The 24613-nt window shown below is 41.1% G+C and overlaps 1 protein-coding gene across 4 annotated transcripts in view; it reads left to right on the top strand.

Annotated features, from left to right (window-relative positions):
• KCNH7 (potassium voltage-gated channel subfamily H member 7) overlaps positions 1–24613 on the top strand; it is a 521050-nt gene that overhangs the window by 212947 nt on the left and 283490 nt on the right. For all 4 annotated transcript variants that reach the window (XM_088474826.1, XM_088474827.1, XM_088474824.1 and 1 more), the window contains exon 3: positions 19828–19983. In XM_088474826.1, coding sequence (XP_088330952.1) covers positions 19828–19983 — 156 coding nt within the window. The remainder of the gene's footprint in view (positions 1–19827; positions 19984–24613) is intronic.

Here is a 24613-nt window from a genome sequence, read left to right as displayed (position 1 = left end):
TATACCCTAACTTACTTGATCACTGGTGTTCCTTTTCTTGCAGCCATAGTAGGATTCAGGAAGCAGCCAGGCAGCAGGACCCACCAAGGTTGTGAGCAAGGAGGGGGTCCACCAGAGGGGAGACAGGGACCATTGAGACTATTGCTGCTTGCGCCTCCTCTCTCCGTCACCCACTAGCTGTGCCCCTGCCAAGATCTCTGGAGGCGGTATACCAGATCCTTATATCTGTGGTGGCAATACAAATTGCTGATAGCAATGCAATGGAGGAAGTGTTGCTAAAGCATTTCTGGCACTGTGATTGGTGAATAGCACCAGCCATCCACCAATCACTCATACTGTACTAGTCTGACTACAAAATGAGCCAGAGCAACTAGTCATATTGCTGGAAGGGCCAGTTTATCATTGACCCAGAGCTTGTCACAAACTCTAAAGCAGAACTTCAGGTTCCAGTATGCTCTGCCAACAATGCAAGTCAAAGGGGATGCTACATCAACTAGCAGGAAATGTTTAATGAGAAATCACCTTCTCAGAGATAGCGAGGTATGAATGCAGCAGAAATATGAAACAGATGGTATGATTCCTTCTCGGTGCTGTTCTGACAATCAAGGAATAGCAATATAGCACAGTTCTTACTGTACCAGAACTTTTGAGTTTTACTTACAATGTTTTGTTTAGCTGTTCTTGCTCTTTCAATATGCTGATGAAAAAAATGTCAGTATCTACATTCTTGTTTCCATGAAATGACAGGACTCTAGCTTTAGGTGAATATTGTCTAGTACCATTTGAGAAGACCTTTAAATTATTAACCATAAGACAATCAAAGAAAACATAAGCCACTGTAGCTCGACTACTGAGGCAGATAGCTTTAATGTGTTAACTGAATCCACTGACTTATATTTTTTTAATGCTTTTGCAAAGTTCATTTGTGTAAAAGGTCAGGAAAGAACAGCATCTCGGCAGGTCGTTGACCATTTACATATGTACATGGAAGATAAGATGTGCTAGCTGTCTTATATGGCTTCCCTTACCATTCTGACAGATGCTAATCAAGCTTGAGTATAAAGTTTTATTCACTGAGCTTTGCAATGTGTTACTGATGACCTCAGCAAGTCTGTCATCACCAATTAGATGTCGTCTGTCTACTGGACAGACACACCGGCAAGGCTGCTGTTACAGTTGATGCTGTGCATTGTGAGTGAGTACACCCTAAATGAGAAATTATACCTGACTTGCACCCCATTCACTGATTCTGCTCTATCCAATGACCCCTTCTTCATTATTTTTTACATAGGAAAAATAGATCGAAAATACCAACTGATATAATAAAATTAAAGCCATAAAAACAACAAAAAAACAAAAAAAAACGCTGCAGGTGCTTAATTTACCTGATTAAAAACAAACTGTAAATACATGCCCAATGGGGTTTTATCCTGTAGGCTGTATTTATAGAGGGTGAGAGAATTAATGTTGGGCTGCAGATGCCTATTGTATTTTCCACAAAAGCTATATATCCTATTTGATCAACTATTGTGTATACAGACTTCTTTCATAACGCTGTATATTTATAGTTTGATGTAGTTGGTATATATTATTAGGACATAATTTATACATACAGTACAGCGACAGCGGGAGCGGGCATCGGCATCGTAATTATCACCACACACCACACTTGGTCGTTCCAATCGATCGAAAATGGCCAAGTCGTGTAAAAAAATCGCACCGTGCTTGGGGACCTTAAATCATCAACTGAAAAGACAAGTTAGCTAATTTATATACTCCTGTTCAAAATATACCTTTTTTACAAGAGGGAAGTAACTGGGTATAGCAATAGCCGAATTAAATTAGACTGTTCATTAATCCCATTGTAACTTCTGAATCACACACAGAATTGGGGGAAAAGAAAAAGAAAAAGAAAAAAACAGCTTGATCTTCTCTCATCATCAAATGCAATTGATCGATGACCTAATGTATTTTTACACCTCTAGCTTTATGCTTTCACTTCGCCCACCACGAGCAGCAGTTCTTATTGATCCAGCACATACTTCCATTCTTAAATCTCTTGGCATTTTCAAACAAACTCAACAGGGCAGTCGTGGCAAGCGAGGCCGAAAATCTCTAATCTGCTGTAACCACCTAAGTTCCTTGCCTTCAGGCTCAACAGTTTCATATAGGAGACAAATAGGAGTGGTACCTAACAAACGGTCCTGTGCTTGGAAGAACAGACCTGTAAATTCTTGCTCTGTGACTGACATGCCCAGAGCCCCTACTAAATATAAAGAAAACTACAGGCCCTCTGGTATGCCCAATCAGGTCTGTCCTTTGTACTGCCAGCTCTATAAGAAACAAGACTACTACAATTGCTGACCTTATTCAATCTTCAGATCTTGCCTGTATTACAGAGACTTGGCTAGATGAAAATGCAGCACCTACTGTATCTTACAAGCTGCAGTTCCGCAAGGGAGGGAGAATGGCCATATGCTTTAAAAAAGCACTCCAACTTAGGGTCCACCCATTGGGAATTACTCCCTCATTTGAGTGCACTGCTGCTCGGAGTTCTACAAAATTAAGATTCAGAGTACTTCTCTTTTACCGCCCCCCTAGAGATGGAATGTTATTTCTACAAGAATTTGCAGATATTGTTGCTGGACTACTCCTGGAGCATCAAAGATGGCTGGTCATTGGTGATTTCAACGCATGAGTTGATGACGAGCTCTCACTCCATGGTCAAGACCTCCTGTGCACAATGAATGCTCTGGGCCTCACACAAGTCATTCTTTCTGCTACGCATATAAGTGGTCACACTCTTGATCTTGTCTTCCAGATTGGATTAGAAGTCCCTGACCTAAATATAAACCCAGTCATGTGGTCAGACCACCACTCACTTTGCTTCTCAGTTGCAACGTCTCGAAATAGAACTATTCCCATGGAGCTGACAAGGTATCGTCCAAGGAGGGGCATGACACCCCAGGCTCTTACAGCAAACTTGGATCTCTCTGCAGTAATGGGGGCCTGTGAAGATCCTTGTTCCCTAGTCCATTACTATAACAGGCATTGTTACAGCTGCAATGGACATTATTACTCCTGTGCATATACAACCCCACATACCACACCATCAAGCTCCTTGGTTTGACGGTAGTGTTAGTGAACTCAAGAAAAGGGGTTGTAGACTTGAAAGATGATGGAGGAAGACGAACCTGGTAGAGGATATGTTAACACAAATCAAACATATTGGAGAATATCAATCAACAATCACCCGTAAGAAAACAGAGATCCTTTCAAATAAGATCAAGGCAGCAAACAATAGGCCAGCTCAGCTTTTACGTACGGTGGAGATGCTTTGCAAACCAGCATGCCAGCAGCTTGATGAAACCCTCTCCTAGTTAAGATGCAATGAGTTTGCAAAATTCTTTGCAGATAAAGTATCCTCCATCCGGGCTGGAATTCCCACAGTGCCATCAAAGTGCCAAACTACCAAGTCTGCCAAGGTAAGCCACCTGTCTCCCTGGAACAGCTTTGATATAGTGGATGTAAAAGACATTGCTAAAATTATCAGAATGTTGCGACCCACCACCTGTGATCTGGACCCTGCCTCAACCAAGCTTCTCATAGGGTATATGGACATGATTGGCCCTGTATTTGCAAAAATTGTTCAATGCTCTTTGCAGACAGGCATTTTTCCAGAACCACTAAAGGAAGCAATTGTTAAACCACTTCTTAAAAAACCTAATTTAGACCCCGACTGCATGTCCAACTACAGACCGGTATCAAACCCTCCTTTTCTAGGAAAGCTCATTGAGAAAGTGGTGGCAATGCAACTGGAAACCAGCCTGTCTACCCATGATATTTATGATCCATTCCAGTCAGGATTCAGGAGAACACATAGCACTGAAACAGCCCTGGTATGTGTGCTTAATGATCTTCTGGTGGCAAAAGACAGATGATTGTTCAGTCTTAATCCTTTTGGATCTCTCTGCAGCATTTGAAAGCATGGACCACGGGAATCTAATTGAGAACCTGAAAAATTTCTGTGGACTGGATGGCAAAGTCCTTAGCTGGTTCAAATAATTTCTGACCGGTAGGTCGCAGAGAGTTTCTTCTGGAGTAAATTCTTCATCACCAGTGCTACTTCCATGCGGTGTCCCACAGGGTTCAATACTATCGCCATGCTTTTTGCAGTATGAATACTAAAATAACGTTATTTAAGGAAAATGTCCTTAAAAACGTTAATTTAGTGTTGATGAACAGGCCCCTGAGTCTTTTAGGAGAAAAGCGCTATGTAAATAACAGTATATTTATATATATATATATATATATATATATAGAAAAGTAGAAAAAAAGAAGAAGAGGATTATTGTGATCCCATATGGGTGTGTCACCCCAGCAATTTATTATTGAAGACGAGAGTGTGGAGCTATTTGGACTATATATATATATATATATATATATATATATATATATATATATATATTTATATATATATATATTGTTGTGTATATATTATATGTACACTATGCATATATCAAACATGTATGGCATTTGACTATGACTATGAGGATGAATTGACTATGAGCATGAATTGACTGTGAGCATGAATTGGTTCTAGAGATGTGCGCTGACCCCCGTGTTTTGTTTTAGGATCTGGTTTCATCTTCACATTTTGGTTTTGCAAAACCACCCTCAAGTGTTTTGGTTTGGGATCTGTTTTTTAAAACAGCTAAAATCATGTAATCTATGCAATCCAAAACCAGAAATTCGGATTTAAAATCCAAATTCTGAACTGCGGGAAGATTAGAACCACGGCTTATGTTTGTGTAATCTTTCTCTAAAACATTTACATTTACAATTCTGCCTTTGCCCCTGAGCTGCACCACTGTACCTATGAAATGATCAAATACTGTAATACATATGTGAAATGTGGCCACTACAGTCTTCATCATTCTGCGTGTTCCAGCAACCAGAAATATATATGAGAACGTTTAATAAAGTTTGTACAGACTTTGATGATGTTAAGCTGGATTTGCTCCATAAACCTTCTTACACCCAATGCCGCTGCCTCTTCAGCGTTTATTGTCCCGGCATTGGGCAATATATATTTTCCTTATTTATTGATCAGAATTAAAGTTTTTATGATAAATTATTGTAGGTCACCTTGTCAAACATGGTCCACCCGTCTCGGAACAGTCTGTACAATTTGATCATGAATATATTTTTATATTTTTAAAGCTGGTTCATACTATTATTTTGCTTCATTTTAGTTTTGTGTGAGTGATCAACTGTCATTTGAAACTGACTTTGCTTTTAACCCTAACATTAATTAAAGTCACTTTTTTATAATAGCATCATTATTCTAGTTCATCTTCTAAGCTATGTACTGTATGCTTAGTACTTAGGGGTCTAGTTACTAAGTAGTGTTAGGAGACAGAGTGAAAAGTGATAAGGTGCCAGCCAATCAGCTCCCAACTGTCATTTTTCAAACACAGCCTGTGAGATGGCAGTTAGGAGCTGATTGGCTGGCACCTTATCACTTTTCACTCTGTCTCCTAACACTGCTTAGTAACTAGACCCCTGAATGTGGTTAAAGTATCTTATTACAAGGTGTATAAAGTGGATTGTTTCTTGGGGCTGCTATTAATAATGTCTAATTCTGCAGAGTTTCCCCAGTGTCATGGACTACTATGGCAACCACAGTCACGTGGCACATGATGTAGAGGAAAAAACAGCTTTGGAATGCCCCTTTATGATCTATCTTCTCTGCATGCTGTAAAATCCTCCCCTTCTTCCCCCTCTGCCTCCAGATGACATGCTGAGAGCTGTGAGTCTGTATGTGTGTAGTTGGCAGCCATATTGGGAATCCCTTCCAGAAGGATATTGAAAATTAATGATTTGTAGGAGAGCTAAGAAAATGACTAAGATGCTTAAAAAGTACTTTATTTGCTATTTAAAAAAAAATAAGTTATATATGGGATTGATGATTTTAAATAAAGATAGGTTGTGTAATATCAGGCATCTTAAAATGAGCTGTATCCATCTTAGTAAGATATTTATACCTATAATGAATGACTTGAAAATAACTTGAGCTATTATTGCTTTCTGAGATTCCATTTTCCATTATAAATATGGTTTTGATAGCTTTTATAGTCCTATAAATGTCACTTTTTAAAAAAGAAAGGATATTTAGAGCTTCTTGTTGAAAGATATACAATTATAATAATAGACTAGTGAGAAGTTGTTTGATTAAATGAGGCTCAATGAAAAACTGAAAGAGGAAGTGTACCATACGCTCCCGGCCCCCCGGAAAGGCAAGCAAGCCTCCCGGCCCCCCGACCCATCCGCCCCCCCCCCCCTGCTGTTACAGTGTAAATCCCCGGCAGCAGGGGGCCGTTGATGCGATTTGTGCTGAATTGCGTCATCGTGGCCCCGCCCCCTGCTTCACAATGCCATTAATAACGGCATTGAGAAGAGGGGGCGGGGCCACAATGATGCATTCACGCTGTCAGCCCAAGCTCCACCCCCAAATTCATGTCATTTGCCGGCCACGCCCCCTTTTTACCGCGACCCGCCCCCCACCGAGAATGCCCAACCACTCCCTCCCAGAAAGAGGGAGCGAGATGTAGGCATGTATGAAGTGTAAAGTAGATTTTGTGTAACATTTGACAAGATTTTTGGAGTATCCTTTTTAATGCAATTATCACCTTTCAGGGCCTATTTATTATCTACCCGATAAATTACAGCTGAACTGACATCTCCAATTTTATGTAGTTATTTATCATAGTTTACTTTGTGGAGAGCACATTCAAAAACAACATGTCACGCCAAAGCACTTTCCTCATTGTGAAGTCTTTCAATGAAAGCCCTCACATCCCAGATACCTTGGGGAAGCTACTGTGCACGCGCACAGTCCATCTGCAGATGGGAGCCAAAGATACCTCTCCAGTAATACAGTGGCCCATAATTTACAGCAGCTAATGAGGAAATAGGGACTACGGTCAGTAGCGTTAGTTTGCCTAACGCAGGAGATATCACTTGCTTTCAGGTTTTATTAAATAGCCTACTGTAGTTATGTAAATCATGCTAAAACTATTTACATATAATTTTTGCTTGAACTTAGTATAATAACTAGTCCCCCTAGGTGTATTAGGCAGTAAGGTGAAGTTCAATTCCTAGGTATACATGTCTTATGGGAGAATCAGTTCTCAGTAGATATCTATTTTCATGCAGATGTTGGTTGGGCCCATAAACACAGCAATTTGTGGTCAATTAATAATAATAAAAACAAATTAGTTATTAAAATTGTAGCAGCTATTGGCTCCTTAAGATAAACCCCTGAAAAATAAGTGTGTGCACATACACACTGGTCAGTAAATGCCCAGTTGTTCATGATAGATTTCCGAGAAAGTAATTTCTGTTTGTGATGGTAAAGAAGAGGCGCACCCATTACAGTACCATTTTTGCTAGTACATGTTGACATGTTGAGTCTCCCATATCCAAATATTCAGAGATACGGAATTTTTTTAGCATGACTGAGATATTGAAACCTTTGCTTTTTTATGCTGCTATGTTCACCAACTTTGTTTAAGGCACAAAATTATTACAAATAAAGTATAAAATACCTCAAGGCTTTGTGTATAAGGTGTGTATGAAACATAAATGAATTACATGTATGTACACAAACTTTGTTTGAGCCACAAAATTATTGAAAATACTGTATAAAATTACCTGCAGGCTGTATGTATAAGGTATATATTAAACATAAGTGTATACTGTGTTTAGATTTGGGTCCCATTCCCAAGATATTTAATAATGGTATGCAAATATTCCAAAATATGTAATGTTCCATTATCCAAAATACCCCTGGTCCCAAGCATTTTGGATATGGGAGACTCAACCTGTACTATAGATAGTAGAAGTCTCCCATTTGCCATTGACAAAATATTGGACAATGTGTCTTGTAAACCATGCTAAGGCATGTCTTGTATATTATGCATTGTTGAGGCTTGCCTCATTTTTATGTATTATATTTAAAGTACAATGTTTGACAAGATTTATGAATGAAATCCCCTATGAAACTGACTCACTATGGGCTCTATTTATTAACATTATTTTTACTAAAATAAAGTGAAAAAGGGTGTTTTGACACCCTTTTCACATTATTTTAGTATCACCTACAGTTACTATAGGGCAATTGGAGTAGACTTCGTAAAATTCCTGGAGGTTGCGTTATCCAGGGTCTCCCCCGGTTACTGGACACCTGCTCTGCTCTAAAAGGCAGAGCCGGGAGTCGGTCTCAGTGATCAGCTGTGTGGTCTAAACAGACCGCAAGCTGATCACTGCAAAAAAAAAAAAAAATAGTAAAAAAAAAAATTTACTTACCTGACTCCATGACTGGTGGTCAGAGCTCCGGTGATCCGGTGATGTCTCCCCTCCGATCAGCTGGTCTCCCATGCTGCACTGCGGCTCGGTCATCAGGTGATCGGGTCCCAGTGCAGTATGGGATATCACCTGACCGGAGGACATGGAAGACATCACCGGAGGCCCGGCTCATGCAGGTAAGTGTAATTAAGGGAGGAGGGGTCGCGGGGTGGGGGTGGGGCTTAGGGCTGGAGGCGGGGCTTAGCACCAGGGGGGTAGCAGCGGCGGCCGGTCGGGCACTTTGTCACAGTATTTTTTGCGAAGTGCAGAGGGGATTCGCAGGGACAGAGCTTTATCGCAAGCTCTGTCCCTGCAAGGGATTTGTAGTAAATCCCTGTGATATTGCCTGAATTCGCAATGCAAATTCAGTCGGTAATATCACACTACAATCTGCAGTACAAATGCGGATTGTAGTAAATAGAGCCCTATGCCTCTTGCTAGATTTGCATGCTTACCACCCTTATTCTCCAATATTTGGTAGGGATGGGGGAGATTATTGTGCTGCCTCTGATAGTTTGTAGACTTTTGCCAAATCCACCAAAAATTTCACGAACATCAATGAAAAGTATCTATTGAGCACCACAATATGGTGGGTCGACGGTATCAGAAAACACACACACACACACAATATGTGACATATTTTAAACACATAACAAGTATACTGTGTATATATATATATATATATATATATATATAGTGTTTTATTGTTCCTGTCTTCTGCTTTATTTCCATATTTGTTGTATTATCTTTTGTTAGTAAATGTGTTCTAGATGAATCTGTATTGCTCTTTCCTAGCTGGAAAATGTAAACAAACAATTGAAAAGCCATTTATAAATGCTGACGCTTGCTGTACATTCAGATGAAAAATCTCCTATCTGCCAAGACAGCTTTACGGAATATTATTCATTAGCCTAAAGACTGCTATTCTCAGATTGTGAAAGCTATAGTGCTTATTTAATCAGTCTGAGCTGCACCTATCCTACAGCATGGCTATTTTTAGTAGTTGTGGAACAGTCCTAGATTGCTTATTTTCTGTTTACTAAAGTCATTTTGTTTGTTTCCATGGAAACTGAGGCAAGTGCCATTGTATAACTATTCCATGAGATGGTTTTAAAGGCACAATGGATAAAACTTGAGCAGTATGATCATAACAAACAGATAAACCGAATTGAACTTAAAAAAGTCATATACTGTACTATAAAAGGGAATAAATACTGTGTTGAGAAACACAATTGTTGTGGAAACAAATATTTATCGTGTGCTTGAGGAACAGGAGTACTCACATTAATCTGAACTGCTCTGTTCAACAGCCTAGCAGGACCTATACTTTAATGTGCTATAAAGTACATCTGGAAAGTATTCACAGCGCTTCACTTTTTCCACTTTTTGTTATGTTACAGCCTTATTCCAAAATATAATAAATTCATTTTTGTCCTCAAAATTCTACACACAACACCCCATAATGACAACGTGTAAAAAGTTTTTTTGAGTTTTTGCAAATGTAATAAAAAAAAAAAAAACGAAGAAGTCACATGTACATAAGTATTCACAGCCTTTGCTCAATACTTTGTTGATGCGCCTTTGGAAGCAATTACAGCATCAAGTCTTTCTGAATATGATGCCACAAACTTGGCACACCTATCTTTGGGCAGGTTCGCCCATTCCTCTTTGCAGCACCTATCAAGCTCCATCAGGTTGGATGGGAAGTGCCGGTGCACAGCCATTTCAGATCTCTCAAGAGATGTTCAATTGGATTCAAGTCTGGGCTCTGGTTGGGCCACTCAAGGACATTCACAGAGTTGTCCTGAAGCCACTCCTTTGATATCTTGACTGTGTGCTTAGGGTCGTTGTCCTGCTGAAAGAGGTCAAGAGTGCTCTGGAGCAGGTTTTCATCCAGGATGTCTCTGTACATTGCTGCATTCATCTTTTTCTCTATCTTGACTAGTCTCCCAGTTCCTGCCACTGAGAAACATCCCAACAGCATGATGCTGCCACCACCATGCTTCACTGTAGGGATGGTATTGGCCTGGTGATGAGCGGTGTCTGGTTTCCGCCAAACATAATGCCTGGCATTCACGTCAAAGAGTTCAATCTTTGTCTTATCAGACCGGAGAATTTTGTTTCTCATGTTCTGAGAGTCCTTCAGGTGCATTTTGGCAAACTCCAGATGGGCTGCCATGTGCTTTTTACTAAGGAGTGGCTTCCATTTGGCCACTCTACCATACAGGTCTAATTGGTGGATTGCTGCAGAGATGGTTGTCCTTCTGGAAGGTTCTCCTCTCTCCACAGAGGAATGCTGTAGCTCTGACAGAGTAACCATCAGGTTCTTGGCCACCTCCCTGACTAGGGCCCTTCTCCCCCGATCGCTCAGTTTAGACGGCCGGTCAACTCTAGGAAGAGTCTTGGTGGTTCCGAACTTCTTCCCTTTACGGATGATGGAGGCAACTATGCTAATTGGGACCTTCAAAGCAGCAGATATTTTTCTGTACCCTTCCCCAGTTTTGTGCCTCGAGACAATCCTGTCTCGGAGGTCTACAGACAATCCTTCAACTTCATGCTTGGTTTGTGCTCTGACATGCATTGTCAAGTGTGGGACATTATATAGACAGGTGTATGCCTTTCAGAATCATGTCCAATCAACTGAATTTACCACAGGTGGACTCCAATTAAGCTGTCGGATTATCTCAAGGATGATCAGTGGAAACAGGATGCACCTGAGCTCAATTTTTAACTTCATGGCAAAGGCTGTGAATACTAATGTACATGTGATTTCTTAGTTGTTGTTTTTTTTAAATTAAATTTGAAAAAATATCAAAAACATTTTTTACACATTGTCATTATGGGGTATTGTGTGTAGAATTTTGAGGTAAAAAATGAATTTATTCCATTTTGGAATAAGGCTGTAACATAACAAAATGTAGAAAAAGTGAAGCGCTGTGAATGCTTTCCGGATACCCTGTATTACTGGTCTTCTACACACAGCCAAGGGAGCTACTGTAGTTTCACATCGCTATAGACTAGTAACATAATTAAGGCACTTCTGCCTCCATGAAGTCACAAAGTACCAAATTAATCGAAAAACAAATTGATAAGCTATATGATCATGAATGGTGGTCTAGTCACAAAATGACCAAGTCCACCATGAGCTGACCAGTCAACTGTAAATGTATTAATTTTAAGAAGTTTAGTAATAACCTTCAACTCTTTAACTCTTTAGATTTATTTGTTAAGTGAATGTGCTATGCCAGAAACTATGACAGCCGTGTTCATTCATAACAATTACACTTCAGATCCGTTGTGTCTAGGGAGGCCAATCGGGGTCGGCAGGATCTGGGAATTTTGGCCTAAAATTGCCGGCATTTGAAGCTTCTGGACTAATGAGTACATTCATTTTTTAGGTTGTTTTTTGCTGCCACCTGCAGCCCTCACTCAGACACTGCCCAGCTGCCCCTGCCTCTGGCTGTGCAGCGTGACATGACGTCGGAGGTCACGCTGTGTAACCACATGCCAGCCTGCCCCTTCAGCTGTGCCCGCTCGACCGGGGATTGGCCTCCCTAGTTGAACATCATTATAGATCTTTGTAGGGTTGTATGCAATGGAATGCAAGTTCTATTTTTATGGTTAGAGGAGAAAAACATATATTTGACAAAACTTCCATTGATATTTTAATTCCCAATACATTTCTAATTTAAGTAGTCGCTGATACTTAACAAGAAAAGATAACATATTATATATACATATTGTATAATATTATTTTAAATACTTGTGTTGGAGGCATGTCCTTGTACAACAAAGTTTGAATACAAGCGCTAAGAGTTTGTTTCTTTTATTAATTTATACTTAATTTTATAAACTAGGGCATCAGCACTTTTCATTAAGTCATTAATCAATATTAGGGGATTATCCATGACATCCCCTCACGTGAAAGACTAAGATAAAAATATGAGATGAAGAACTTTTAAATAAGCATTACTCTAATTAAAGTAATATGTTTCTATTAAATAATGCATGCAAATTAGTACAGCTAAATTTAAGATATAAATTATTCATGTTCCTGCTGTTTGTTTTTAAAATGACTACAGTACACATTTGTTCACTCTCTGACTCAAATATATAAGTTAATATAGTTCATTTTAAAATTTCCACTGCTTCCAACAACTTCTGTCTTTAATTTCTACTCTATCCTGTCCTAATCTGGCACTCAATCAAACTCACCAGTATCAGTCCATGATCATGTATCTCCAAATACTTTTTCCTGAGTGTTGAACAAAATCTTTTTTGGACTGCGCTGTAGCCCCACCTCTGGAGCCGCCACTGCTCCTTACACTCTATCACCTGTCTACTTGACCCTATCCCCTCACAAGCCAATCGATTGCTTTCTCATGTACTTATCTTATCACAGCCTTAAATAATATCTGTAATCTCTCTGTTCACTGTATATTCTCATCATTATTCAAGCATGCAATAGTTGCCCTATCTAGAAAACATAAATTCTGACCCAAGCTCTCTCACAGATTACCATCCCATATCTCAGGTCCCATGTCCCAACAAGATTCTTGAAATGGCTCCTCATACCGGGGTAGTATGAAGCAGTGAAAAGAGTGGAGAAGTGTGCCAGTGGAGAAGCTGCTCATGGCAACCAATCAGCTTTGAGGTTGCATTTATTAAGTACATTATATAAAATGATTGGTAGAAGCTGATTGGTTGCCATGGGCAACTTCTCCACTCTTTCCATTGCTTCTGTTCCTTTTCTCACACAACATATTGAACACTCTTTAGTCAAGGCTCAGTCCAGACACTATGCAGAGATTTCAATGACTAATATGGTCAATGATTTGATCACTTCTCATGTACAGTAAACACTTCTTTCACTAGGTCTTTAAGACACTGGGCCTGATTCAGACCCTGCGCTCGCAAGCGGGTCGATGGTCCCCCACTGCGCATGCGCACGCCAGAGCCGGCTCCGGCGTGCGCATGCGCGAGACCCGGCCAGTGATGGGCGCTCCCTTGCTACGGGTCTCGCACCAAAGCAGGGCAGCTGTCGATGATTGACAGCTTGCCCCGTTTTGGAGACGGATAGGGGGGTTGGCTGGCCAAACGGAGGCGTTCCCGAAGGAATGCCTGCCATTTGGGGGCGGCCTCACTGACATCACGAGTGATGTCAGTGGTGAGCTTCCGGCTCTATTAGAGCCGAAAGCTCACTGGGGCTTGCAGGAACGAGACCCTACTACAAGGGTCTCGTCGCAAGCCCCAATGGTCGCGATGGTCGTGACCATCGCGACCCTCACCTGGCCGCTCGCTAAAGCTGTGGGTGGTCACCCACAGCTATGCAAGCGGCCAGGAGGCCATCTTTAAAAAAAAACAGGGACGCCCTGATTCAGAGCAAGCGCTCTTAAAGAGCGTCCGGCTCTGAATCAGGCCCACTGTTATAGCCTAGTTCTTATTCCACTTATGAAGCCACTTCTTTAGTGTTCATTTCTCTGGAACCACCACTGCTTCATCTATCAGTTGGTGTACCTCAAAGTTCAGTATTAGGACATCTACTGTTCTCTAGAGTACTTACCTTGCCAGAGTAATGACCTCCTTCTTATTATTTAAGTACAGGTTGAGTCTCCCATATCCAAATAATCAAAAATACAGAATATTCCAAAATACTAAATTATTTGAGCATGACTAGTATAGTGAAACCTTTGCTTTCTGATGGTTCAATGTACATAAACTTTATTTAAGACACAAAATTATAAAAAATATTGTGTAAAGTCACCTTCAGGCTGTGTGTATAAGGTTTATATGAAACATAAATGCATTCTGTGTTTAGATTTGGGTCCCATTCCCGAGATATCTCATTATGGTTTGCATATGTATTCCAAAATACGGAATATTCCGATATCCAGAATACCCCTGGTCCCAAGCATTTTGGATATGGGAGATTCAACCTGTATCATCTCTATGCAGATAACAACCAAGTCTATCCTCTTCAACTCTCTCCCCTGTGTTGGCCTGGTTACAGATTATCTTGCTGCATTTCATTGCGGATTTCCTATTACCACCTCAAACTCAATATTTCAAAAACTGAGTTACTAATCCTAAGAAGCACCCCACCTCAACAACACAAAATTACATTTTATTCCTTAGACTTGCTGCCTAGGTGTCATTCTTGACTCAGAAATGTACATTGTTACACACATCCAATCTCTATTCAAATCCAGTTACATACAGTACATCCCGGGAATATTTTCATAATACACACATACGGTATCTCACACTTCAAAATGTTATCAATGCTCTCACACATTGACTATTGCAATTCTCTCTCTCCTGATCTTCCCTAACCAGACTGTCACTCCTACAATCTATGTTGAATACCAAGGCTAGACTTATTTTCCTTGCAAACTTTCATCTACTGCTGCTGCGCCCTGTCAGTCCTTTTGCTACCTGTATTTATTACCAAATTTATGTAAAATACTGTTACTAACATGCAAAGCTATTAACAAAAATGCACTTGTAGATGATTCAGAATCACCAAAGAATGTCAGTATACTGGAGATGAATGAATATGTCTTTACTATAAGAATGCTAATACCAGACTGGCTAAAACAGTGGCTACCGGGGAACTTCTGGGGCAGAGAGCAAGCTGGCAGGGGGAACATTCCAACAGCTGCATAATATCTACAGTAACAGCATACATCTCTTCCCTTGTTTCAAAATATCTTTAACTAATACCCCTTTCACAGTGCCAATAAATAACCCGGGTTATTGCACATGAATGCGCAGCAACCCGGGTTACTGTGCAGTGTGAAAGGGCCCAGTTGAAATAACCGGAGTCGAGCAACCCAGCATTTCAACTCGGGTAACGAGCAGGGTTGAACACAAGTTCAACTCGGCTCGCAGTGCAGTGTGAATGGGTAACCCAGGTCCAGGCGACCCGGGTCCCGTTAACTGCATAGGAATAGCCGCGTTTGCAGATGATTTCATGTCCAAGTGCCGGCTCAGCAGTGATGGTGGTGATGTCATCGACCCGGCATTATTGCCGGGTTGGGCCGTCAGTCTGAAAGGGGTCTCAGCCAGGTCACATCCGTGATCGATGCATGCACAAATCCCAGGTGCGATGTGAAAGGGGTATAGCTTGTCTAGTGGGCCCAGCAGGGGCTAGGCCAGCTGTGCAGGTGGCAGAATTCCCTTCTCCTCTGTATATGTAGTTTTTATTGATTCTTTTTGCGAGCAAGCGTGGTCATGCCCCCAAGATTTGGACACACCTCCCCCTTCACCAGGGCACACTGTTGCTCTCTACGGCCCTGCTGACTCCTGTCTGGATCATATAGCCCCACAAAGCACTTTTTCTGAAAGCTCTCTGGTTATCCTTTCCGACATTCTGGCAGGCACCTACTGGAGCGGGCTGCCATGTCGGTGCAGCAGGGAGGGTGGGGGCACCTGCCCCCCGCTTTATAATGCCGATATTACCGGCATTACAAAGCAGGGGGCGGGACTACGATGCCACGATTCAGCGCAAAACGCATCATCGCCCCCCCTGAATCGCCCACTGTCACGTGTGGGCGCAGGGGGCCTGAGAACAATGCAGAGGACTTGCCTACTCTTCCGGGGTGCCGGGAGTGGCACACAATTTTTGGGATCCTCCCGACAATCCCGGGTGAGTAGACAAATACTATGTCTCTGGTGTCACCAATATTAAATAAGTGACACAACATCATGTTTCAAACTCCTATTTTCCTATAGAGGTTAAGCTTGTGAGCAGGGCATTGTTACCACTTTGTCTATTAATACAGTTATATAAATACATTTTAATAATAATCCACTATTTAGCTTCTTATAAATATTTACCTTCCTACCTCCTGCAGAGGTATAACTGTCATAGTATGCAATGACAGGTTTTCCTTTTAGTGCCTCTAGATTAGTTACTTAAATTTTCTATATTAAATAGGCTCCTTATAATAACTCTTATTTTATTTTTTACATTTTTCAACTTTTTACATTTGTTTTATTTTTATTTTCACATTTGTTTTTTTACTGTTGGAGCTTCTCCTTTACTCTCTTCCTCACCTCCCACCCTGTGGCACTGTGTTCCCTGGTGATATACTGTGTATGCAATATGTTTTCTTTAATTGTAATCTGCAGTGATTGTCGAGTGCCTGTTAAGTATGCAATCTTACTCTAATATAACAATTCCATTCAAATTAGCAACACTGGTCTTCGTGTGTTGCTTGCGCAGCGATATCTCGCATTAGCCTTTATATGGGATGGAAACCCACATTTTCTCCAAATTATACCATGCTTTCCCAATTTCAATGAATCGATGAGTCCCACTGCAGCAATCCATTCATACAGGGTCCAAATGTAATGGCCTGCGAGATGCATGCAATTGCGAGATTTCGGCAATGTAGCTGTTAAGTTTAAGCCTTACAACAATTTGCTGCTTTAAATTTAGCAGCTACATTGGCAAACTCTTGCTGCTGCTTGCATCTCGTGCCTTTACATTTCAGATTAAAACTTTGAATTAAGTTATGTCAGTTCAACATATGCACAGATATTTGTAGTAGGAGCTTGCCTCCCCTACCAACCAAGGGAAAACATCTGCAGAACTGTAACGCTGGGTACACACTACACGATATATCTTAGTGACACGGAACAGAACGATATATCGTATGGATCGTGTCGTTTATACGGGTTGGGTACGGGATGCCGGCACTCAGGATCCCGGCGGTCAGAATCCCGACATCGGCATCCTGCCAGGGTTAGTTTACCGACACCTCTCTGTAAATATCCTAACCCTACTCCTAAACCTAACCATCCCTCACCACACCCTAAACCTAACCACCGCCCTAGTGCCTAACCCTAACCCTCCCCCCCAGTGCCTAACCCTTACCCTCCCTACTGCTTAACCTTAACCCTCCCCCTAGTGCCTAACCCCTAACCCCACTACTTACCTGGGGGATGCCCATTCCCGGCACCGGGATTCTGACTGATGTCAGGATTCCGGCGCCAGCATTCTCAGCACCGGCATTCCGTCCGCCAGGATTTAAACTACATCTTGTTTATACGCCCAGTTGCACGTGCATGACGATCGTTCATCGCATCGTCCCATCTTCTGTCAGACAGAGCAGATGGAACGATGTGGTGAAATGGCCAGGTGCTGTTACAATCAACATGTAACGACACATCCTGCAGTGTGTATGAAGCGATGTATCATTACATCGCATCGCACCATCGGCTGGGTCACACATTATATAGTGTGTATGGCGCGATGTATCATTACATCGCATCGCACCGTCGGCTGGGTTACACATTATATAGTGTGTACCCAGCTTTAGAGTTGTACAATGTACTGTAGTTGTAGCAGAGAAATTAAAGCTGATTCATTGGGATTCTAACAATTTTTTTTTAAGCAACAGGTAATTTCATACTGACAAATCATTACAAGTGAAGTTACTACGACAATGATATTATAAACTGTATTGATCTGAATCTGATCCTAGATTCATTTTATCTTCAACAAATTTTGTTCTACCTCTTTTTGATGAAAGCACAATGCTAACAGGTCTCCTAATAATATTGTCTATTCTGACTGAAGAGTACAGACCCAACTATTATCTACAGAATATATTAGGGTACCTTTACTGCTAACGTTACATTTAGGCTGCAAAATTTACACTACATCATAGCAGCCAATGAAAAAACTGTTTTCATCATCTAACTTGCTCTGACAGATAAAAGCTGCTTGCTGTTTAGTAGGTTTGGTGCAGCAAAAATATTATACCAGTATGCAATGTTATAAAGAGCCCTACTGATTGCAATATAATAAATCCATATATAGTGGAACAAAACAAAATTGTATTTCATCATGACTTTTAGAGTAGGGTGAACCATACTTGCCTACCCTCCCGATTTGAACGGGAGCCTCTCGAAAATCGGGTACCGCTCCTGGCTCCCCGGAAAGGCAGGCAAGCCTCCCGGCAGCCGCCGACCCCTCCTGTCCCCCCCCCCGCGATTGTATGAGAATCAGTGGGGGCCAGTGATGCGAATCACGATGAATCGCGTCATTTTAGCCCCGCCCCCTGCTGTATAATGCAGGAAATCATGACATTGTGTAGCAGGGGCGGGGCCAAAATGACGTGATTTTGTGGCCATGCCCCCGCTCCGCCCACAAACACTGACCATGCCCCCAATTTTGCCATTCTGGCTGCCCCCTCCCGGAAAGGGGCGGCCAGAATGTCGGCATCTATGGGGTGAACTAGGCCTATATTGCCTTACTTCATGTTTGAGCAATTAAGTACATTGAATCCTATATACTAGATAAGGTACAGATATGTCCACTACATCTAACCTCCGTGCACTACAAGTCGCGTTGTAACACGTGAGTATCGTGTGCCTCGGTAGCACCGAGCGTATTTTTGTGTGACATTTTACCTTCAAATGCATCTTATTCACAAAGTGAGGCGAATAGGATAAAATGCTATGTGGCATGCCTATATTCTGTGTGCCACTGCGGCTGTATCTGTATGTGAAATGCTACGTTAGTGTCACAGCCATTGACACTGTAGCATAGCGTTTCGCATGCAGATACATCCACAGTTGCACACAGAATATAGGCATGCCACATAGCATTTTACAGCTTCTGCGTCCTATTTGCATAACTTTGTGAGTAAGACACATTTGAAGGTAAAAAGGCGCACAAAAAAACTCTGCGCTACGCAGGCACGGCATGGCGCAACTAGAAGAGCTGTTTACAGCGCCAGGAAGTAAGATGTATGTGGACACATCTGTATGCGTTAGTGCTAAATATAAGGATATTAGAAGATAACAAATTGTCCTGTGACTTTTAATGGCACAAGGTTTTAAGATGTGTTATCATGAAAAACAGGTGATTTCTAATCTTTGTAATAATAAGTTAGGTTACAGGATGTGTTTTTTGCGGTACCCTGGGGTGTCTCGGGACACTTGCAGGGGTGCCTCAGGTTGGTGGTCCAGCACCAAATCAAATTATATATGGTCAATGTAATGTAAATATGTGGACAAATAGACGAGCAAATCTGTCCACCACCACATAACTGACCCTAAGGATGACAGGTAAGTACAATTTACTTCACAGTACTACTTCACTACCTTTTTTCTAAATTTCTCAATAACAAACTTTTGGCTTAGGGGTTTCCGTGAAAACAATGCTGATACACTAGGGCGCCGTGATTCTAAAAAGTTTGGGAACCTCTGGCATACAGTATGATTTTAAAAAAAAGAGAAACACCCAGCTTCTGTTCTGCATTTCCCAGTTGTAAATGTGATTTGACCATTTAAGAATAATTTTTAAATATTCCATTTAGGAAATGAAACTTAAATTGAAATGTCAACATTATAACAACTAATGTACCATACTCAAATAATTTTAAATTATGTTCTCTATTTCAGGGTCAACATTTGTTTGCAGCACACATGTCATACCAGTGAAGAACCAGGAAGGTGTAGCAATGATGTTTATTATTAATTTTGAAAATTTGTCAAAGATTGAAAGTCCAAGTTCCCCTGAGAAGATAAGCCAAATTCTTCCAATCAAGGCAGAAAACCGTGAGTACATATTGACACATTGTTTCATTTTTTTTTTCATTGTTACTTAATTTTAAGCAATAAAGTGTAAAATAAAGCTTAAGGCCCCTATACAGCTGTGATATATTGGGCCAATTCCCAGATCCCTAGATGCCAGGGTCGGGGCATCTGTGAAATCCAACATGTTGGATTTCACTGTTTTGCTGATCCCTATCAAAATATGGTCTGGATCAGAAAATGTGAGATTTTTAACATGAAGAATTTCACTGATTGCCCAACGGATCAGCGATCATCGATAGCCCTCCAATCAGCATTTCCAACTGGCGGTCCTGGTACAATCGGTGACTCAGGGAAATGGTCGGCAGATGTATTGGACCCTTTATTCAATAGAATTTTGAAAGCTTTTTATCTGCGTGATTCTCAGGGGCCAATTCAATGAAGCGTGAAGTCCGGCTGTAGCCTCGAGTGATGCTTCTTCCATACAATGAACATTGCTAATTTTTATAGAGGCAAAAATAAGCAATATTTTATGTACTGAAATTGCCATAAATTTGTGTAGAAGATAATCGCACAATGCTGCAACAGGACATTGTGCATTAATGAATATGCCACTTATAGTGGCATATAATAACTGCAACTATTATGGGGATATATTTAGTTGCAAGTTAGAGAACACACAAAAGGAAACTAGTGAATTATTACTTTAGTTGTAAACACAATTCATATCACAGACTAAAAATAAGCTAAGAAATGTTTATTAGAAATATCACAACACAAGAATTAATAAAAAATATAACTATTGAAGACCACAGATTGACTTTATAGAGGTGGACAACTGAATTTATTTTAATTCACATATTCTTGTCTAATATCACTACTTTAATTTTTATATTTCGCTGCTACAAACACACATTATATTTTAAGGTACAATATACAGAAATATTACGTTTTAAGTACACAATATACATTCATAAATAATTCTTTGGTTGGATGTAGAAATATAAAAAAAAAATGAAAAAAAGAAAAGTGCTGTATGCTAAAGAGGAGTAAGTGCACTGAATAAAGAAATCCCCACTTTCCTCTTTCTTCAAACTGAGGGCCGTATTCAATTAGTTTCGCTCTGGCGAAAAAAGTTCCGCCTACCAGACTTTTCGCCTACATCGCGTGTTTTGGATGCGAAAACTTATCATTCGCGTCCCCGTTTTTCACCCTATTCAATTACTAACCAGGCAAAAACGGCAAGCGGCGAATGTAGAACAAGCGGAAAGTACTGTCAGAATAGGGTAAATCAGTCTGAACTCCCAAAAAAGATGCACTAACATTGGGGATCAATGTAGAAGTGTTCCAATAGCCCTAATAAAACTATTTGGGTACTGAAGTTGTTTAAAATCCTTGTTGTTAGCGTCCTTATAAAAGTGGTGAAGAATGGCATAAAGCAGTATTTTTTGATGAAGATAAGTAGTTTTGTCAAATTCGGGGTACTTGAAAATGGGTGCTAGAGTCTTTTAAAGTCTCTAAAGTGAAAGTTACAAAAAATGTGAAAAAACGCACCTGCAATCCTAAAACACCTGACCCATCCTTGCAGACCCCTAAGAAGTCTATTTCACTAGTTTTTATGCTTGTCCCCTCACTTTGTACTTTTTCGCCCCCAAAATGAAAGTACTTTTTTGGGGTGCTCTTATGTTTTTCTTCCCGAATTTTTGACACAGTTGTCCTTTGGTGGCTGTCCCAAGGGTTCTGAGTGGTTTCCCTATGTTTGCACCCCAAAATAAAAATGTTGTACTTCTTTTCTCCTGCTATTCTTAGGCAAATTATTTTCGCCTATTACATTGCATTGACTTTCCGCATAGGCAAAAAGTGGATGGAATTTAGGGCCTGATTCAGAGCCGCTCGTAAGCGGCCGCTCGATCGCTCAGAGCGATGTTCGCACATCTGCGCATGCGTATGGATCGTAATGCGCATGAGCCAACCAGTCAGTGCGGTCGGAAATCGTGTGTTCGCAAAATAGCGAGTGCCTGCTAATTTGAGTGACAGGATGAGGCGTTTGTGGGTGGTAACGGGAAGGTGCTTGAAAACGGGGAGTGGAGATCCGAACGCAGGCATGCCAAACGGTTAAAACGGGCGTTTTAAGGGTGTGCATAATTAACAAAGCAGCGTCATCGGCCACGTCACTTGGTTGTCTCTTAGCCTGAACTGTTTGCATGATTGCGGTAGGAGAATCCAACCACAAGCACTGCGAGCAGTTCAGACGCCTTTCGATGTATTCAATTAATCTAATAAATAGCGGAGATGACGTAGGATGCGAGCGGCCAGTGGGCGTCTTTACAAAATAGCGAGCGCATGTTTCGTTCGCTCGCTCAGACATAGAGGTGTCAACAGACCGCAAAGAGCGAGCGCTCAATTTAAAAAGCCGGCCCGTTTTCTGAACGAGCGAGCACAAATAGTGTCCGGCTCTGAATCAGGCCCTTAGTTTGGAGATAGGTTCCAACCATGCGAAAAGCCGCAATCGGCAATACTTTTTCGCGGAAAACGGCTTTTCGCTTCTAATTGAATACGGCCCTAAGTGTGTATAGCTTACCTAATCTGCCGCTCAGACGGTGGATTGGTCTACTGACCGATCCATCGTCCTAGTGTGTCCTCAGCATAAGTCCTGAATTAATTCTCTAGCTGACATAGTAGTAGCTGAGATATATAACCAACCCCTTTAAATAAAGGAAGACATTGTAAAATTCACATACTATAAATAAAGCAAATTCTATAATGTACGGTACCTTCATAGAAAATAAGTACAAGGTCTGAAATATAGGTACAGTATTTTTATACTATTGCTTACATGGCGTACTGTATAAACCTGTACAATGCTGCCTTTTACTCATCTGCCAGTCTAATTATTTGTTAGTGACTGTGACTTGCTTTATCACAGCGGTTCCTTCACTGTTTGTAGAGAAAATTAAACATTTCAGGTTAGATACAGTATTGGATATAGATGGCAAATTCGTACCAATGATTTAATTTCTAAAATTGATTGTTTTTCTTCTATTGTATATAGATTTGTCAGTATTGCAACTTTGTATATTGCTATGAAAAATTAAATATGCCCTCTTTTAAATATATTATACATTCAAACAACCATACACAAATACATATATTATTATTATTATTATTATTATATTTTATTTATAAGTCACCACAAGTTGTCTGTAGTGTCACACAGGTATTAAACAACACAGTTATACATCAATACCTAGGAATGTAAGCGAACAAGTATCCTCCCATCATATGGGAAAATGGCCATGAGTCACGAATAAATAGGGTTAGTGTCTATATACTAATACAATATATTTTATGGATGAAACCAGCTCTATATATAGCTCTATATAGAATATAGCGGATTGTGCCTGTGAAGGACACTGGGGGGCCTATTCATCATACCTAAAATATCGAGGGAGGTAATTAGGTTTAGAACTCGCATGGAGTTCTTCCTAATTACCAGAGGAATTCATCATTTTTGCAATGACACCTTTTCGGGAAATAGATAGTTTTCCCTGCCTGCTCTAACTTACCGCAGTTGGAATCCGTGCTGCGCATGCGCTGTTACAATCATAAACCCAGCGTATGCGCAGCACTACTTACAGCTGCGGTAAGTTTGCATGTGCCCCCCAACCCCACCTCCCCCATCCCGCACTTACCTGCCCGCTGCAGCGCCTCCGGCTCCGTCCTGCTGGTCTGTCATGTGGTCTCCTAGCAGCCCACAGTACAGTTTAGAAAAAAAATATATATATTTTTTCTAAACTTTATTGTGTTCTGCTGGTAGAACACAATGTCAGCATTGCAGACGGAGCCAGAGGATGCATCAGAGCGCCGGAGGGAGACGTCGGGGGACCTGCACGGCTGGAAGCAGGTAATCCTGTCCTGCTATTCGTCACCTCACAGCGGCGAACAGTAACTCCATCAAATTCCGAAAATACATAATTTTCGGAATTTGATGAATACCATAATTTCCATATCCCCATACTAATGTATGGGGAGTGTGGAAATTAACGCAGGGGAGCTTAGCAAGGAGATATCAGTGATATCTCCTGTGCTAAGTGGCTTCATGAATACTAAAATAACGTCAATTAAGGAAAATGTCCTTAAAAACGTTATTTTAGTGTTGATGAATAGGCCCCTGGGTGTTAAATGTATTTATCCAGCAGGAGGACAATACACTTGGCCACAGTGTGAAGGATGTTAAGTGTGTTGCGTAGTAGAATGGTGCTAATGGCGGATAGTCCACATGTGCTACCGCTTAACCAGCTCTTAGGTTTATATAACCAGGTATAATAGAGACCCAGGGATATAACAGGTATATTCACTATATGGTGCAGCCTGGAGCGCAAGGATATTGCTGGTTGTTGTAGTACACTGTATGGCTTTCTGTCTGCGAGAGTCTTAAGAGGGCACGACCAAAGAGCTGGAACACTTGGGAAGAAAGATGCATCAACAGGGTGCGCATGCCCAGGTCAGAGTTTAGGTCTCCTCCTGAACCGTAGTGGGTCCTAGAGATGCGCTACCATTAGGCAACTTTAGGCAGCTGCCTAGTGCATCAGCTCCTGGGGGGAAGGCGACATTGGGTTTGCCTACAAAAAATATGAAGGAAGTCTCTTTATGG

Source organism: Taudactylus pleione, unplaced genomic scaffold (genome assembly GCF_031769625.1).
Source record: "Taudactylus pleione unplaced genomic scaffold, aTauple2 ptg000156l, whole genome shotgun sequence".
Lineage (NCBI taxonomy): Eukaryota > Metazoa > Chordata > Amphibia > Anura > Myobatrachidae > Taudactylus > Taudactylus pleione.
Note: the sequence above shows the minus strand (reverse complement) of the source record. Positions and strands in the feature narration are given on the sequence as shown.